The sequence below is a fragment of the Misgurnus anguillicaudatus genome, chromosome 24 (genome assembly GCF_027580225.2).
Source record: "Misgurnus anguillicaudatus chromosome 24, ASM2758022v2, whole genome shotgun sequence".
NCBI lineage: Eukaryota > Metazoa > Chordata > Actinopteri > Cypriniformes > Cobitidae > Misgurnus > Misgurnus anguillicaudatus.
Window position 1 is genome coordinate 23528578 of NC_073360.2, and position 20158 is coordinate 23548735.

The window sequence follows — 20158 nt, forward strand, 5'->3', positions numbered from 1 at the left end:
TGTTAGTTACCTGAACCGGGGTGGCGCCGATTTAGGATATTTACTTACCTTCAAAATCTTCCCTTTTTCCGCTTCGGTGAAATAGTCCAAAACAAATTGTTCATAAATCCCCAAAAGTCCAAGGAAACTGAATATCCAATCCTTTTAATCCAAAAAGATTTGTTCGCCTCACAATCTTGACGTTTCTAACTGAATTACGATATAAGTACTGTAAACAATTAGTTCACTACCGGACATTCATTCGACTACCACTTTTCATTCACGATTTATAGTTATATATTCGGGTGTCACATTTATTGTGCAACGTCTGGGGAATAAATATGCCCCCTTGTGGAATTTCAGCCGTTTCATAAGAGGCTACGACATTTGACAAGTCAGGTGTGCGTTCATCAAAAAATAATGCATACCTGTGAAGCATTTCTCAACCAATCAGAATAAAGCATTCAGCAGCCCCTTAGGTATCAGATGTCTCTAAATTGTTAAAAGGCAAAGTTGTGGAATACAACCTTATTGTAAAGTGTCTGCAGTTCTTTCAAGGTTCTTTATGAAACATTCAACCAAAAATGGTTCCTCCATGGCACCGTGAAGTAGGCAACCTTTATTAAGAGTGAATGGGTTAAAATAACTCAGCATTTCAAGTTCTCTTTTATTGTTTATATATTTGTATATTTGTATATTTTATCTTGTCTAATGGTGCCGACTATATCCATTCACATTTATAATGCCTACTGTCACAACTGCAAAATGACTTTGCTATGCAAAAGCTTTCCCCACTGTCACACCAACAGAAGATCACAATAGATGTTTCTGCTTGTACTCTGTTCCAATATTAATATTTATTGACAAAAGTAGCCTGGTGATAAAACTGGCCTAAGGGGCATTCGGCTGGACTTAAGCCCCGGGAGGGCATGCTGACTCAAAGTCTCATTCAGATGATGTCGAGCAGATGCTTGTCCTTGAAGAAAAGGCGCTAAAGCCTGCTGGAGAGAGAGAGAGAGAGAGAGAGAGAGAGAGAGAGAGAGAGAGAGATGGAAAAAAGAGAGTGACTAGAAACAGGCAAAGCTTGGGATTCTTCATAGGGTGGATGATGTACAGCACACTGACTCACACAAAAGTGTTTCCACGCAGCAGAGCAGACAATCCCCTCTTCAGGAAACAGAGATCAAAGCAGAATTAAGTAGTCAGAGATGTTGCATGCAAATTTGCAATGTCCTCCAGCAGTATATCTCGCTGTGTTGATTTGGGCGTCGAGCGGCAGGGTGTCAAATGCCCGGGTACTGGAGTTTCACATATTTGCTTGGTGGAGGAGAAAATGGGTATTTTTTGGTCAAACACTGAAGCACATTGTATATTTTAATCCTGGAGGAGGTTAGGTGTTTTTGATGTTGGAATTAAAGCCATAAAACAACATAAATTCCTAAATTATGCCAGAAAACTAAACAAATTCCTTCGCAGTTTTTCCAAAATAATATGCTGTTTAGGGTTCAGTAGTTCAATTTCCTGTAACTGTGTATATAATAATTTCATGTCAGATATATGTGAACATTACCCCATTTAAAAAAAATCAGTATTGTATCAGGTCAGTATTAAAAGTAAATTCTAATTTTTACGCAAAATCCGATATCCGCCGTGTTATTCTGTCCTTTTTTATCCCTTTTTTTCCAGAACGCGATAAACACCCGTCCTCCTTTGCTGCAGAATGCAATAAATCCGCTCAACCAATCACAGCACACCATTCCATGCATTGCAAACTACACTAGTCAACATTCGAAGTGGATCAAAACCATTCAAAAAAGTTTACATAAAACCAATCCGTAATACCTATTCTTGTCTTAGGACAACTTTGATAAACTTTTTTGATCCACTTCAAATGTTGACTAGTATAGTTTTCCTCATCTACTTTGTACTTCGTGATCAACATACAAACAAAAACAAAATAATACTTTTGATGGCATTGATAAACCTGTGGTGGTTTTCTAAGATGGTGAAGAAACGTGATGCGGCTTTCATAAGACGCGGTGTGCGCTGAGCTCGCCGATGGGTTCAGCACAGCCAAGATGGATACCCTGTTTGAACTCCCCGTTTCTATTGGTCGCGCGGGTCACAGAGCGCAGCGCAAAAGTAAAACTATTTTGAACTTTGACTGCGGCGTGAGCGCTTTGGTCGACGCAACAACAAACCACCCTCAAATGACCCTGATCAAAAGTTTACACACCCCAGTTCTTAATACTGTGTATTGCCCTCTTTAACATCAATGAAGGGGTTATATACACATGTAGTATTTAACATATAGTGTTTTATTATTTTCTGATGAGTAACTCGAGAAACTCAGAAAGCAAGATAAGCCTCTTTCCCCATGTATACTTCTGTGATGGTCTTTAATTTGTTTGGGTTGTACAATGACAAACTGAAGGGGAGGGGTGCTGCAGGGCAGACTTACAACATAGATAGCGGCAGCCAACGACAGAGACTACAGCAAACTGTGACAGCATGTAGATAGAGAGGCACAGTATGGTGAGACAGATAGAGAGATACATAGATGGATGGAGAGAGCGAGGGAGAGAACCAACAAACAGAAATGTAGCGCAGCTATGCAGAGGCGCAGCTGAAAGAAAGGCTGAAGAGTCTGCTGTAACAATAATTCATTATTTGTCTTGTTTTACAAATGCCGCTTCTCGAGACATTCAATTTATTGTGGCACGGAGGAGTGTCGTCTCCTTGTGAGGAGGTGTCAGCACCATGGAGTGCTCCTACGTCTCGCTGCGTGACAGCACTCCAGATGCTGAGAGGGGGTGACAGCGGGGGGGTGCTTACACTCGCAGGCGGACACATGCACGCATATGCATGCTCACACCATGGTGGTTGCTGGGGGGGCTGTTATTGAAGGATGAGGCACCAACCTGTGTCCAACAGGACCCCCTTCACTCTCAAACTCCACCCCCTCTGGTTAAGCCTGAAAGGAATTCATTAAAATATAAGTCCTCCTGAACTGCACCCATAATCCGACAGATTAATGGCAGAGCATGAAATCTGCAGTTTACGTTGACAAAAGTTACAAGTTGGGGGAGGGACGACGGAGCCTGCAGTGGATTACGGCAAGCAGGCCTTAATGCGGGAATAATTTGATGTAGCTGCCAATTTGCTGCGCACGCACTCACCGGCACAAATCCGACTTTGCAGCGCACTTTTGAGGAAGTTTTATGGGTGAAGAGAGCTTCTTCAGCACGTGGCCAGAAGACCTCGGTGAACACACACCATACACATATTCATCTTTTATAAGAGATCGCTCTGTATGCATGGATGTACATGTCAAACTATTAAAATGTATTTACTGTAAATGGATGTATTATACACAACAAAACCTTATAGTACAGCTTTTGAATGCATACATTTGTTTAGATGGCGTCATCCAATTAGAAAAGTAAGGATTTGCTCTAACCCCACCCACCATTTAACTCTATAAAAAAGATGGAGATGAAGGGTGCGTGCAACGAAGAGGATTAGCTCTTCAGCTACAATCATGGGACATTTCCAAATTATCACTCAAAATGACAGAGGGAATCGTCGCAGGTGACCTCAGAAACAATTGGCCTCATTCAGGCTCCACACGGAGCCCGCCGTCTCCCGCCTCCATCCACAATTAATCCCAGCAAACATGTTTGATTGAATCTTTTCAAGCAAATCCTTTGCTCGAGCTTTTGTTAGTTCACTTCTTGTCAACATCCATTAAAATACGATTTTAATTCTTGCGCTGCCATCTCTGAAGATATGGAAAAAATCATACGGGGAATCAAAAAGGAGGAAGAAAAAAGTAGCGGCGAGCGATCTCACCGTCTTCAACTTTAATCAACTGTACGCTGGCATTCCCCCCTAACCCCCATCCCATAATAATATGCTGTTTGGGATTCAGTAGGCAGGCACCACATCAATCATTCCGAGGATTTTTTTCTTCCGCTGCAATAAATATGCAAATGAGGAGAAGGCAGTCACTGGTAATTTCAAGCTCAGCTCACTAGTGTTAAAAAAGGACACGAATTTATTAATTGCCATCGGCCAAAGGAATCCTATTTCTGTGGGCATTGATTACAAAGAGGCATGAGTGATTATCGGGAATGCTGCGGGCTACGCGCCGTACCGCGAGGGGGGCGCTTTGGAGAAAAAAGAACAGATTATCACATATCACAGCCACAATAGAATCCCTGACATGGGCGTGAGGCGAATGGCCGAATGCAGTTAGTGTATAGATTTAATTGTAAACTAGTCTTGTGATAAATGACGTAAAGATGTAGAAATGTGGATATGCATGATCTGTGAATGTTTACTCTGTTGCCACTGAACTCACTTGCTATCTATCATAGATAACAAAATCTTTTTCTTTTTTGGTGTCATCCATTGCAGAATATTGCCTGATGTTTTATGTGTAGATAAAAACATAAAGTTAAGATAAACTCGCCTAAACATTTTAAAGTGCTAAAATGTGCTTTAAATGATTTTTAGTGAAAACAAGCAAAGTCTTATAAGTGGAATTGAAATTGTGCATAAAATCATGTGAATGTTAAACTCACAAATTCTAAAGCTCGGTTGTTTTGTATTTTTAATGTGAAGCTAGATCTGACTGTGTGTATTTCTGCATTGCATATGTCTGTATGTCAGTATTAGCCAGGCAAATGTTGTGCAGTAATCACTGAGTGACTTTTATGGACACGCCAGTATGAACCTGTCAGAGGAAACCTACAGCTGACAACATCGAAATTGATGTCCTGAGACAAAAGTTTAAAAACACCCACAACATAGAAAAAAATAGAGGACCGGAGAGAGAGAGAGAGAGAAAGAGAGAGGAGGGGGGGTTCTGTCCAAGACATTTCATCTTCCATAAATAATGGCCATAAACTTTTCCGGCAGCACCAGCTAATTAATTCCTGTGTTATACACAAAAGGAAATGCTGGGTGACAAATGGGAGCAGGGCTTGAAAGCTGCCAGGTCTGCAAAACAGTTTCTTCTTCAATTTACAAGCAATTTTGCTGTAAATCATCAACCAGAACTGGCTGCTTTAGGACACAGCCTCTGCTGCTACAACATACTAAAATAGTGTTTCAGTAATACGAGAGAGAGAGAGAGAGAGAGAGAGAGAGAGAGAGAGAGAGAGAGAGAGAGAAATATGGCAGAATCCAGATGCTAATCAATCTTGATTTATCTGATGGAACAGGGGTGAAAGAGAGCATTTGCTGTCCATTTTGCCATAGACATAAACTTGGGGTGATTTCCCTAAAATGCTTGTTTTGAGCTGTCCTAACTGAAAACATCTTGCACTGACATATAAAATATATCAGTGCCATTGTTTTGTCATAAGATGCACACTAATAATGTTTTTAAAGTTTATATTTGAAGAGTTTCGTTGCAAAATGAGATAACTTCGTTTTTTTTATTTTTCAGAAATCTTGTTTTTTGGTTGTGCATTCCAATTAATATCAATTCAACTGCAGTTGTTTTGATTTAAACATTCATAACTTAAAAAAATACAGCTCAGTAGCACCATAAAACAAAATAATAACATGATAACATAATAATAAACATGTTTTGACAAAAATGTTAAAAACGGAGTTATCTCGTTTTGCAACACTGTAAAAAAATTCCGTATAAATTACAGTGTTATTGCAGCCGGGTTGCCGGTAATTTACCGTAGATTTAAATTTATGTTATTTACTGGCAAGAGTTTGTTCAAAGTTAAATAAATTTTAAATATTAACAAGTCTTTATCTTTACAGAATAAAACTATACAATAACAGCCTCATGCAAAGCATTCTGGGAACCAGAAATCATCATCAACCTTTTTCTGTTTTTTGCTTCAGATTTTGAATGTTTTGCTTGATGCTGTTTTTTTAGTTTTACTCTGTAAAGACAAAGACTTGTAAATGTTTAATGTTCATTTAACTTTGAACAAAATGTTGCCAGTAAATAACATACATTTAAATCTACGGTAAGTTACCGGCAACCCAGCTGCAATTTCTATTACAACTCTTCATTTGTAAAAACTACTTAAATGTCCTAATGTTTAGTAGTTTAGTTAGTAGTTTTAATTCTTCAGTCATTCAAACATAATAACATACTAAAACAGAATTATTATAGTACAGCAATGACTAAAGGGTTTAGGCTGAGGTGAAACACTTTATTGATGCTTAACCTGTAAAATTACAGGAAAAAAGTATTTTTGTATAACGGAAAATTTCTGTAATTTATTGTTCCCGTTATTTTTCGATATTTTTCCGGCATCCCCAGTTGCCGGAATTTTACTGTTTTTTTTACTGATTTTTTTTTACAGTAGGCTAGTCCTGGCTTAATCTAATCCCTATTCGGGAAACCATCCCTGCATGTGTCCACTTTAGTTGTCAGGGGCTTGAATTTATTTCTTTAATAAATGATTTTAAATACAGTTTACCAACAATGTACAGTACTGTACAAAAGTCTTAGGCCACCATGCCAGAATTAGATCTGTATAGTGATCATATATAATTGTTTCTCAGTCTATTTAATAGAATACATCCAGAGAATACAGGAAATATGTATATAGTATTAAAACCTGTATAAAAATGTAAACTGATGTGTCAAGTTTTTAGGTTAAACTCCCCTTCCACTGTAAAAAATCTGTAGAAATGACAGTATGCCTGGAAGCTGGTTGCCAGTAATTTACTGTAGATTTTACATTGATGTTATTTACTGGCAACAGATTGTTAAAAGTTAAATGAACATTATTTTAGTCTTTATCTTCTACAGTAAGTTACTGGCAACCAGCTGCATACACTGTAAAAAATTGCTGTAATTATGCAGATGGTTGCCAGTAACTTACTGTAGAAGGTAAAGCCTGAAAATGTTTAATGTTCATTTAACTTTGAACAAACTGTTGCCAGTAAATAACATAAATGTAAAATATACAGTAAGTTACTGGCACCTAGTTGCCAGTAATACTGTAATTTCTGCAGAAATCTTTTACAGTGTAATTACAGCTAATTTTTTACAGTGCACTTGAGCAATAGCAGGAAACTGCAGGATCTCTTAAATCTAAATAAAATTAAATCCTAATTTCCAATTTTAAAGAAATCAGTCTTTTTACTTCATTCTGCTCAAAAACGCTCAAGATGTGTTTAGTGCCAAGAGAGGTCACATTAAACATCGACGATGCCTAAAGAAGACATTTAGTCCTGAATTTTTTTCTACATATTTCCTGTATTTTCTGTTTGTATCTTAATAAAATAAATTGAAAAATAAACATGGATGGACATTAAAACTTCTAAAACAACAAGTCTGGTGGTGGTGGCCTAAGACTTTTGCACAGTACTGTATGCCGAAAGGTAAACTACCAAGTAAATTACTTATTTAATTTGCAATAAAAATTCCAAACTCATCTGTAGTATCTTCATACTTTACTAATTTTACTAAGCAGCCAGAAGAAATCATTAAAAAATGATCATTTCACAAGAACCCCCATTCATTACCACGGACGCCGATTTATTTACCGTTATCTCACGAAGCGTAGTTACGCCCCCACTGTGTTGATGTGGCAGTATCAGTCTTTTCTGAGTGTCTAGCCATTTGCTTTTCGTGACATTTCATTTTTCCTCTCGTTTCCAAACTGACAAAGTATAAAGACCTCCATTCTAATATATAAAACAGCTCATTGAGAACAATAACACAGGAGAATGAGTATAAATAGCATTTATACCACTTACCCACTCCGTTTCTCTCAGCAGTGTTCGGGTCAGGGTCTGGATCTAATATTTAAACATTTTTCTCAAGGCAAAATATAAATGACTGCATGATGGCGGCAAATCACGCAGAGAGGAAAACTCATTTGTTTGATACACGGAGGTGAAAAAGCAGTCGAATGAAATGCTTCCTGAAATCATCCTTTTAAACACAGGCCGCTTCTCCTCTATTTCAGCTCTTTAAACACACATATCAACAACATGTTACCCTAAAGACCAATAGATGCATCCAAGTGCTTCACACAAAGCTCTCCTTAGCCACTTGGCACTAATCAGAGCACAAATAACAGCCCGTGAATCCGTGTTATCACAGGCTGGAGTGGTTTTGCCTAATGTCTGTAATAGAAATAAACAAACACAAGTATTTAAAATAACACACTGGATCATCACATCGCTCAGCACCTTTTCAAGTAAATTAGGAGTGATGATTACTTCACATACAGTGCATACAGTAGAAAGCTAGAAGAAAATCTGTCTCATTAGTTGAGATTTTCAGATGCTCTTGGTGTTTTTTATGTGCTGTGGCTTTACTTTGTATTGTTCCCTGTACAAAGGTGTGGACAGTGCCATTGTGTGGTGACCTTGGGTAGCACAAGCAAATAGAAGATCTGAATTACTTAGATTTAATTCTGTCATTGCTTTTTAGTCTGAGTTTTCTCTTAAGCTCTGCAAAAATTAGGGACCATTGGAGTTAAACTTATACCATTCATCTTTCTGGCTTCCACAGCCTCTGTGTTCATAAATTACATTTCACAGATCTCTCTTATCCAGTCTTCCTCATAATAAGGTCTATAAAGAAGAGGGGATTCCAAGCTGATTAATTGTTTCCAGCTTTTGTTTTTAATTAATTGCTTGGCTACTCCATCTTCCAGAAGTTCAGTGAGAGCTGTGGTGAAATGTGTGGATGAGTTTTATTAACATATTTATTATATATTTAGAAGTTCAGTGAGAGCTGTGGTGAAATGTGTGGATGAGTTTTATTAACATATTTATTATATATTTATTTATAAAATATATATATTTTTGCTCACTCAGCAGAATTTTGCACAAATATTACATTCTAACAAACTTTAGAGAATGCTTATAAGATAACTATTTTTCAATTCTAGCTTTAATTTAATACCATTCTTTACTTTGGATTTGGTCAATAAACAGTCAATACAACCAATGTACAAATGCATGCATGCACCATTTCTACCACAGACACACAGGTACAAAAATACAATGCCAAAGAGACACACATTCACCCATGCACGCCACTCAGTTCCTCTGTAATCTGTCATCTCGCCTGTAGTTTTAATTCCTGTTAACTGCATGGTTGCATGCCACTGCTTCATTCATTTTAATGGAATTGAATAACAGTGCCGCATGGCTGCACTCGCACAAGGCTGCTTTAATTGGAATGAATGTTTAAAAATGTGAAAAATATTCATGATGGTGGTTTTTCCCAAGAAAAGGCCACATTTGTTTTGGGTGACTACTGCCCATTTCAAAGGCCACCTGGACATCTTCGGAAAGGCGCCACTCTAATAATAAATATGACTGTAGATCTGCCACAAACACTGTTTAAAGAAATGTATGTACACATATTTAATCTAAAAAATAACTTTCGGATTAGGTGTATTACAGTGATTTGCAATAACACTTTGGTTTTATAATCAGTACTTTTTCGATGTAACACAAGTGATAGTTCTCTGAATTCTGTAAATAGCATTCATCCCGTATCATAAAAAATAAATTAGTAATTACAGACTTTTGTGTACAAGTTAAAAAACATAAAAATACTGTGTCACTCAGGTCTTATTTAGTATTTATTATGAGCTATGGGTTTTCACAAATTCCTCACTGAAATGATCAATATAACTAGAATCATTCTGGTCTGTCCAGACCAACTTTGGCAGTCAGTCATATTTCTTTTGATATCCATATTTACTGTACAAACTTTCCATAATTAAATAGTTAATTACAAAAACAAAACAATTACCTGACAATGTACAATGTAACCATGCCCCATAGCCTAACAAGTATAATTTGCCATGGTTTGATACATTTATACGATTAACAGGTAAAATAATTGTTATCTTATCATTCTTCATCTTTCATTAGATATGGAGAAATAATTTTTCACAAGGGCAAATGGATATCAGATTATATTATGCTTTATAATTATAATCTAGTATATTCTGAATCTCATTTACTTACACTCTAAAAATGCTGGGTTAGTTTTCACCAAGATTGGGGCAAAAAGGGACGAACCCAATTTGTTGGGTTAAATTAACCCAGAAAATGTTCATATTTGACCCAACAATGGGTTAGAACAATCTAGCATTTTGGGCTGAAACAATCCAATATATTCATACAACGCTATCTCATGGCATTTCGTACGTATTATACGAGGTGGCAAAACGAATTAATTCATAAAACCACATTCGTACATTTTGTACGATTTGCCTTACTGTAATGTTGGGCTTAGGGGAGGGGTTTCGTTATTGTTTTTATGATAATTGTACCTTTTTGCACAATTAACTTCATATGAATTCATACAAATTAGCCAACAAAATACGTGGTTATATTACAACACATCACGTTGTGTTTGTCTCTTTTTGACTCACCGCTGGGTAGCATTTTTTAGAGTGTAGTAAAAATAAAAACTTAAAACATAAATTCTGTCTGTTTTAAATTTCTTTTTGTTTCCTTATAGCAAAATCATAAACTACATTGTTCATAATGCATAATTTCTTAAATTGACAATATTTAGAAATGTAGGTGAAGACCTAATTGGATTGAAAAATTGAAAAATATTTTTGTGTGTCCCACATAATCCTCCAACCTGTCCAGTAGCATCTCTTTCTTTAATATACAACATAGTAATTCAATATATCATTGAATAAGTTTAATCCCCTAAAACCAGAGCTTTGGTTTGTCTTTTTTTTAGATTTCTCTCAGCTATTTTGGGGTTAGGAAGAACCACTAAATTAAATAACCAAATATTTTTCTTTGAACATAAAGAAGTGTAATTGTCCATGTTTGTGTACAACAGGTTCCAGTTACACAGAATTAAGTATTATGGTGCAAAAAAAATGTAATGTCCACGTATCTGGACACACCAGGTCTTAGGAGGTTAAAGCTAATTTTAATATTACCTTGGAGTAATACATGAATTAAAATACTGTAAGAACTGTGTATTGTACTTCGTGCAGAACCTATTGACTGTAGAAGAGAGGGACTCCTTGTTTGTGTGTGTGAATTAAGAAAATAAAAGACGGCAGTTAAGATCAGGCCCAGAGATATATGTTTTCACTGTACGTCATAAATTTAAAAATCTATTGATTTTCTGTCGTTTCATCTTTGCCAGAATGAAAATTAAAAGGCATTTTAAAATATGCCTTTGATTTCATTGTGTGATAAAAGCAACAGTGCCGGTGTTAGGGTCATTGACATATAATAATAATTTTGTTTTGGTTACATTGCCAGTATTTGTCAGCTTTTACTATACTGTATGATACCAATACAGTGTGTTGAAAAACTTTGTAATAAAAACACATATAATGGCCACCACTCACCTAGCCTGTACAAACCAACATTCATGGGATGCATGTCTATATTTAAATCCCTAAAAGCTGCATTTATAAACATTCAAAACATTTATATTTAATGTATCGACAAGGTCAGGCCAAACCAATAGTCGATGTTCAATCAATATGAGATTTGAATTTAAAGAGCTTTGGCCTCCTGGGTGACAGAGTATGGAGTCAGCGTTGTGGTTAAGCCCCAGGCTCAGGAGGGCCCGCAGGCCTGTTTAACTCTCAGGACCATGATTAATTCATAGTGGATTATGTGCTAGGTGCAACAGGGGCACTTCGGGCTCCTTCACGCTAAAACCACACATTGCATGAGATAAAGGTCTTTCCCACAGATAGCAAGCTGAATTTGATGCCAGTTTTCCTTGAACCTGTGAAAGATTTACTGTAACCCATAAACTCTCCCCAAAGAGATTTAAATCATTGAATCATCTTCAGATAGAGATATGATATGAGTTTAAGAATTTCTTTCTATAGCCTATCTATTGTCTTGCATGGTGAGTTATGGTGTTGCACACTATGTTGCCTATTAAGTATTAAGTTTTGCAATTACATTTAGAAATTATCTAAATGTAAACATTAAAAAAAATTGGAAGCAACATTGTTTTATGGAAATGATAATTAAATATTTGGAAAAATATACATTTTGTTTCCTTTGAAATGCTTTTGTTTGAAATAAAAATTACCAAGTATATTAATTATATTAAATATAGGACTGTAAGTAAATCAATAACAAGCTTTACTTCTAATCCGCTTTCACTAAAGTCAAATTGCATGTTCATCAGAGAACACAAGCCAATGTACCACAGTCCAATACACAGTCGAAAATGTATGAAAATATATTACACTAACACAGCAGAGGTGCAGTTACAATGGTTTGTAAATCTTGTTATACTGGACTTCACAAGAGAATTTAAAGAAAGGCAGCCAGGATCAACAGGATCAAGATTTTTTTCTGTATTCAGTGAGAAAAACAAATAATTTTTTTTATCAAGAGTTGCTTTGGTGAGGTAGTGGTAAACATTTTTGGAATACAACCTTTAAATGCTAAAGAAAAGCATATTAAAATATAATGCCCCTGTTGCGCAATCGTGTAGTCAAATCTCAGCTAGTCCAATGAAAAGCACCTATCATCCAATTTTCATATTTTCTAGTTTTATTAAAAACTCACAAATTTGTTCAACATGTTGTATTTATACAGTGAATGGTCTAATATGCACTGGAGGTCACGTAAGCTTAGGTTTATTAGAACAATAAAAGACATACCATGAGAATTTGATATTTAAAGAAAGTAGCAGCTGCTAGCTGCACATTTGACCATCAATTTCAATAGTTTGAATTTTCCTTTAAAGACACAAAAATAAAACTTGTAGGTCTAAGTATGTTATATTAACAATTTATGAATGTTTTCTCAGCAGACTAAAAAAATTAAGAAGTAAATACTTCTTATTGTTTTTTAAACACTTACACTTTGTTTCAACACGTTCTGCAGATAATGGTGCAAAGCACTTTTACAGTATTTGTGCTATGTTTTTATTTGGCAACTGTCTACTTGTTTTTTTTTCCTTTTTCCATTTTTTTGTAAACAACATTTTGTACAAACTAGCACAGTGAACCACAACCCCAGCAAACTTGTTTTCATCATACAATATAAATAAAATTAATACAAAAGTTTGGTTGGTTGCTTGAAACATTTTTTTCTGGATCAAGAGGTTCTAAATCATGGTTGATACTTTTAACTCCTGAATTAAATATATTACGTAAACAGTTGACTGTTCTATGCCCCTTTCAGACCCTTGTTAAAATACTTTTAGAAGGTAGACTTCATTTATCAACATTTCAAGTTATCTTCCATTAAATAAAGGGTTCACCATTCACACGAATTGTAACATTTGCCTTTTGAAGGCTAACTTCTTCGGATTTGGTGGAATTCTTGGGAATAAAAGAGGATGTCCAGAACAAGAGAAAGCTTTTTTCTCCCTGGCCTTCAGAAACATATTTAGTGTTGAAAAGGTTGTTTAAGTGTCAGTATGGCAGAGCCTTGAAAAGGCAAGGAGGTCTGAGGAGATTTCAAATAAATAAATTAGTCTGACGGCTTAGATCTTTCCTGGAGTCAACGTTGCAGGTTAGCGTTAGATCAGTCGCCTCTGGTGTTTCTCTGTAAAGCTGACAAGTCTTTGACAGTAGCTAACGCCGTTAACATGTTGCAATCACTGTTTTAAGAGTGATGATTTAACCAGTGGTACGTACTGAGCCTCTGGAGGGACACTGCTGTGCTAAGCCTCATAGCAGAGTTCAAACAGCGACTAGGTCAATATTATCAGTATCAATTCTTGAGTTCTGACTTTAATTCAGAGGGATAAAACAAAACCGAAGGAAACAGAACATCAACACAATAAGTTCAAGAAGGTAAATGTCAATGGCCATGCTGCTCTTTCTGAACTGTCCCACCACATTTATGACATGGAAAAAGAAAAAGACAAAAATGATAACCAAGTGTGGCCGGTGTCCCTGTTCCCATCCTCACTCCTCTGTTTATCAGTTCACAGAAGCTACCAGACTGTGGCCTCGTTCATTTCTGACGAAGGGTGAGAGAGGTGGTTGCTGTATCCGCTGCCATTGAGAGAGAGAGATGTGAAGGAGGGACTGGGTCCGAAAACATCTGAGGACATACTGTGCAGTGGTCCAGGTATCCCTGGCTCTGGACTGGGTGAGTCCCCAGGATGGTGAGACATAATATCTGAAAAGCGCTGTACTTCACTGGATGGATGGTGGCCAGGGATAGGATGGTCCATGCCCCCTAGCGGGGTGCCAGTGGGTCCTGATGATGGGACAAAGGGGAGGTCTACAGGAGTCTGGGCCTGTGAAGATGGTGGGCCTTGGGGAAAGAAGTCATAATTTCCTCCTGGACCGTAGTATTCACTTTGATAATCTAAAAATTGATTGAGAAAAGTGTTTTAGTTTTAGAAACAAAGAGCAAAAAATATTGTCTAAAATATATAACATTTATTCACAATAGTGTTTCAAAAGAATAACAAATGTAGCTGGGTGTTGAGAACAGATTTTAAAACTAACTACAGTGAAAAAAACGTCTTAATCTGAACCGCTGAATACACATAAAACAAGCAGTTATTAATATGTGAGCTTAATTACATTTTTATACATAAGGGGAGTATATACAATGAGGCATAATCATTACTACAAGTGGGCAAAATAAATTTCTACCTCTCTTTGACACTAGTGATTTCCTGCCATGAATAATGAGACATGAATAATGTAAAATGTTACAGTAGATTATAATAGAAAATATAAATACACTATAGGAAAATGCGCGCAATTGCGGATTTTATTTAAATAAATAAACGAAATGTCTAAGTAACTGTCAAACGTTTTTCTGTAACATTAACACAAAAATAATATTTATATTTTATATAATTTGCTATATTTTAAGTGAATCCAATCTGCAGTGGACCACTAGTCTGTTTTAGTAGGCTAAAGGCCTACATTTATTCACTGTGTGATTTTGGGATTTGCAGAAACGCCAAAACAAAAAGTCTAAGTGTAGTAAGTTTAAATACAAAATGTATATTTGCTCAACATTTAAAACTTAAAAAAAATAGCCTATATGTCATCGTATAACTCATTTCTAATTATCATCAAAGGCGTTCCATAATATAACAAATAAAATAGCGAACACTTGGAAACAAACACACATGTCAGACAAAGGTGTGAAAGAGACAAATCTACAGTGAAACGTTTGATCTTACCTCCATAATATGAAAACGGGCCATTGGGAATTAATTCTCCAGGTTCGAGTCTGTCCACCAGCGTTCGCATTCTTCTCGGACTCCGAAAGAACGCGTGTCTCCTCGCGCCGAGTGCGCTCAACTGTTTCATGCGCCGTTCTTTGGACCGCCGGTTCTGAAACCAAACCTGGTGCACACAGACAAATGATTCCATTTTTTAATTGATCAAAAAATGTATCCCACTAAAGATTCAGTGCGCATTGTCCATGTCATTTGTATGTGCATGGACAAAATAATTATTACTTTTACCAATGTAAATACACAGTAAATCTAGTAGCCTAATGCGAATTATGTTTAATTTCAACAGACAAAATCGCATTTTATCAAGTAAATTTGTTAATGTCAAAATAACTCGTTTTCGTGATATCAATGCTATTTATGTGAAACATTTTGTTATCGTGAAACATGGATTTTTATTAGACCTAAATAATTATTAATGTAGTTTGTAACAGTCCGTCACTGTAGCATTATTTTTACAAGTTAACTTTACTTTTTCTTTTTTTTTTGCAGTCTCGGTGCTATATTCACCGTCTGCTGAGGTAGGCCTGTAAAGTGAGTGACTAAATACCTAAATACATTCGTATTGTAGTTACAAGATTACTCCTAATGACCGCCACTGTTGGAGAGTCGAATCTAACCTCACTTTAATGATCTTTTAACCCTCCATTTACTCCGACTGAGGGGGCAGCAGCGGGGACTTCAAATATCTAATTAATACTTAATAGGAGGGTTGTTACCGATATGTTAACCGGCTATATGCCGTTATTATTTCGTAATCTATATATCCACCCTTGAAATCCTTTTGCTAATTACAGTTTACTCTGACGGTCTTAAATATCCAACCTCGCTACTCTATTAATCTCAAAACCCCTTCTCTCTCAGTTTCTTGTTTTAAGACATTATTCCAACAACAGCATCAATCTATTATAGGGTTTTTAACGATGATTTTGTCTATCTGTGTTTTATTGGATCGTTCACGCCGAAACAAATGACTAAATAGTGTGCCTTTAAATTGATGCTGACAAATCCTTTATAGTCGTGTGGTTAGTTACACTAGTGTGCACATATTCGCCAATGCACCGCGCGCCTTGGCTGTGCTTTCATTGTTCCAGCACTCCGTCTACAAAAAACAAGGATCGATTCTCAATTTCTCAGAGAAAACCACCTAGTATGAGGTACTTTGACAGACACAGGGACAGATTTCAGCGTTTCCACTTGACTGAGAACCGTCACAGCATGTCTAAATGTGGTCGCAAAACGTGATGGCACTGCGTTGCCAAGACTCCTATCGTTCTCACCAGTCTGATGCCAGCTGGCGTGCCTTTTCATCTCTCGAGTCAAGTATAAAAAGGCTAACCATATAAATGTTACTTCCAAATATTTACAGGTGCCAGCAAAAGTGTCCTCATTTTTATTCAAATAGCCTTGCCTCAAGGATTGGAAAGAAGACGCACAAAGAAGATGCGCTTTCCCGGTTTTCATCATATATTGAGACTGCATCCAAGAGAAACTTGTACCACAGCAAACTTTTGCTCATACATAAGAGTTTACATATATACGGAGTAAATATCTGTATCATGTAGGCTATGGCTCATGTTTGTTAACAACATTATTAACTTCACAAAGCGGAGTATGAACAAATACATTTTAAATTTGTATTATTAACCCACTATTTAAATGGTTTATATTTACATGTAATGAAACCCGTACTGTTATGTAAAATGTTTTCTTAAGGAATTGTTGGTTTACCTGAATAACTCGCATGTTGAGCCCCGTCTCCTGCGCCAATTGCTCCCTGATATGTCTCGTTGGTTTGGGGGTCGCTGCGAATGCAGCTTTTAGTGTCTCCAGTTGCTTTGCTTTAATAGTGGTACGCGGTCCTCTTCGTTTCCCTCCGAGATTCTGGTCATCGTTTTCATTATTACCCGTTTCTTTGTCCGATAGGTTAGCGATTTCCGCATCCTTGGCATCGTCCTGCTGGTCTTGAGAATCTGGCGATAAACTAGGATCGCTGCAGGCTGTGACTGGATACGGCAAGAATGGGCGTCGGGAACAAGGAGTCGAAATAAAAATCTCAGAATTAGACATGGGGACCAAAGAAGTGTTAGACACTAAACAATGGAATGCAAAATAAACAAATAATAAAAGAAAAAGAAAGAAAGAAAAAAGAAACACACGAATCAGTAAAACAAAGAAATTAACAATAAAATCCTGATATTTTTCGCTGATATTAGAACTGTACAAGGCTCTCCAATAGGCCACAAAATTTATGCAGCAAAATCCGTATTTCAAAGCGAGTTTTAACAATGTTGTTGACATGGTCTGTAGAATATTTTATTATTAAGAGTGTATACCAATTTGGAGACCCATCGATATTTGTTTTTATAAGACTATAAAAATCGAACTTATATATAAATATATATTTAACGAACCTTACAAATCCAAATGTATATATATACTATGAGACTAAAACTACAACGCATGCCCAAAGTAAATAATAATAATAAAAATATTTTTATCAGATTTTATATCTTTTAATTTTTTCTCACCTGAAAGAAGATTTGTGTCTTTTCCGTTGGTGTTGCTTAAATAATCGTCTTTACAGACAAATTTATTTTCGTCTATGATGTACAATTCCTCCCCTGTGGATAGCTGCTTGTTACACATCATGCATGTGAAGCAGTTCAGATGAAACACTTTGCTCCGTGCCCTCCGGACCAAGTCATTCGGCGAGATCCCCTGAGCACAACCAGCGCATTTTGTTCCAAATCGCCTGAAAAAGAAGGAATAAAAAAGGGAAAAATAAGGTCACTATCATAAACAACGGGAAAATACAGCGTAAAATTATTTATGATTATAGCCTTGGCTTGAACCAATGATAAAGGGTAACAACGTAAATATAATAATGTGTAGATTATTATTATCAACACTGTTATTTTATTAACAATATTGTTATCACAATAATTATTTGTTAAGTTGTTGTTGTGAGCACAATATTAATGCAAACAGATGCATTAGATTTTAGATGCATTATTTATTCTTTAAAAAATAAAATAGTTGCGATGTGTTCATTCAACTGAGAACTTGTGCACAGTGAGGGTGCGTTTAATGTGTATTAAAAGATCATTAATAATCACCCGTAACAAAAGGACATGTACATTCTGTGCACAAACACTGCTGCAGTAAATACCCAGCACTTAACTGTGACAAATAATGTGTATTCTGATTCTCTGTACAGATTGTTGATTCTGAGTCTGTGATTACATTGTCTGAGGGTTACCTTCTCAAAGTCGTTTATTATTCAAATCCACTTATCACATCTTAACTCGAACCACTGCAAACACACGCGACTGAGCAGACAGCCTGCCACAGGGCCGCGTTACGCTTTCAACTACCCTGGCAAAGCATTGATCCCTGCGGCTTCCCTGGCTGCCATTCGTTGTAAACAAAGTGTGATTTCCTTAAAACCCTTGCTGCGGACGAGTACACAGTCTATTAGTGTATCTGCTCGCCATTTTGCATAACAATTCAAATTAACAAGCATTTAATTAATGGGCGTCCTAATCAAAGAATCAAACAAGTCAGTCGTGTTGACAATACAGGGATCACACTTGATGTTAGTGTGAATGTAAGACCAGAATTCAGATTTGGAAAAAACTGTAGTGTAAACCCCATGGAAACCCCAAATACAATGATTTTTTATATTTAAACTAAATGCAGAGGTAATTTCAGACGGTTTAAGCAATACAAATAAACGTAGCACCATAAATAAACTTGTGTTAACATTATTGTATGTTGTATAAAAATAAAAAATACAGAATTTTATATTTGAGGCCTTCTATCTTCAATTAATTCCCAGAATACGAAACCTTCAATGAAAAAGTGCAGTTTATTTTAATTGGTTTATTTTAATTTTAAAATGTGTTATGGGGATATCAAATAAAAAACGTATCTTAACCGCAAAATGAAATTACATCTGTACAATTTTAGACAATTTTACCAGTCTCTGAAGCACATAAATGGAACTATTATATTTCCATTTTTCAAAACAATAAATCCACAGAAGAAAATGTTGATGAGCCGAATACACGAATTCGACTTACCTGAAGAAGTCGTTTTTGCAATATAGTTTTCCTTCTCGAGAAAAGCATTTCTCCGTTAGGTTACATTTGCACTCGCAGCATTGTACGCACTTTATGTGCCATGCTCTGTCAAGAACATTCAGGAGAAACCTGTCCAATATAGGCCTTTCGCAGCCCGCACAGTGGACCATCGTCTTTGGATCTGCTCCCACAGTTACTGCCGTGGTGACCACAACCTGAGAGTCAGTTCCTATTTTCTCTTTCTCAAATGAGAGAGGGGAAAGAGTTGTAAAACCAAAAGACGCTCCTTTCCAAGTCCCTTGAAAGTCTTCTCGAAAAGATCAAAAAGTTTTAAATATATTCACCACTTTTGTGTATGCAAATGGTCAGCGAGGAAACCTGTAGCGGTCCAAAATCAAGATGATTAAAGGGAATCTTCTCATGAGGTAGTGCTTCAGTTGTCAGTCATCTTCCACACAACCAAATGTTTAGATGAATGAATGAAGCCAGCATAGAGAAAACACCAACTGTTCGTTGGCTACAAAGAGGGCATCGTTGCGGATAGGCACGTCGCCGTTGTCAACAAGGTGAAGCATTAGTGATGATGTGCATTAAAGTCTGTCATAAGCAAGCATCTAATGCAACCGGTCTTGGATAGAACACGAGACAAGCGAGCCCAGACACATTTGAATGCACTTTACCATTTCCACGTATCCACTGTTGTTTAGGTCCCTTTTAAAGATGCAATCTTCAACCGCATAGAAAAGTGCGTCTCCTTCTGTAATGTGCTGTTTCCTCGACAAGACAGAAGAGGTGAAAGATGCTAGTGTGAACAACACAATGCGTGTGACATCTCGTTGCAGGACTGATGACGATCCACGAACAGCCTCCGGTGTTCTGCATGTTCCTGAAAGCACACAAGCCAGCC

At 36.7% G+C, this 20158-nt stretch overlaps 1 protein-coding gene across 1 annotated transcript; it reads right to left on the reverse strand.

Moving 5' to 3' along the window:
- Window positions 1-12387: 12387 nt before the first annotated feature.
- On the reverse strand, window positions 12388-20128 carry lhx1a (LIM homeobox 1a). Its single transcript, XM_055196670.2, has 5 exons — window positions 19252-20128; window positions 17698-17921; window positions 16898-17172; window positions 15110-15275; window positions 12388-14274 (listed from the first exon to the last, which is right to left on the reverse strand). The coding sequence occupies exons 1-5, from the start codon at window positions 19419-19421 to the stop codon at window positions 13895-13897; spliced, it is 1215 nt and encodes a 404-aa protein (XP_055052645.1). The 5' UTR covers window positions 19422-20128; the 3' UTR covers window positions 12388-13894.
- Window positions 20129-20158: the final 30 nt, after the last annotated feature.

What these genes read in the sequence shown, in the direction of transcription:
- lhx1a (XM_055196670.2), bottom strand. Translation starts at nt 19,421, where the DNA reads ATGGTCCACTGTGCGGGCTGCGAAAGGCCTATATTGGACAGGTTTCTC. An exon ending in AGACACAAATCTTCTTTCAG is followed by an intron (nt 17,173 to 17,697) that starts GTGAGAAAAAAT and finishes TGCCGTATCCAG; the next exon opens with TCACAGCCTGCAGCGATCCT. An exon ending in TCAACATGCGAGTTATTCAG is followed by an intron (nt 15,276 to 16,897) that starts GTAAACCAACAA and finishes TGTGTGCACCAG; the next exon opens with GTTTGGTTTCAGAACCGGCG.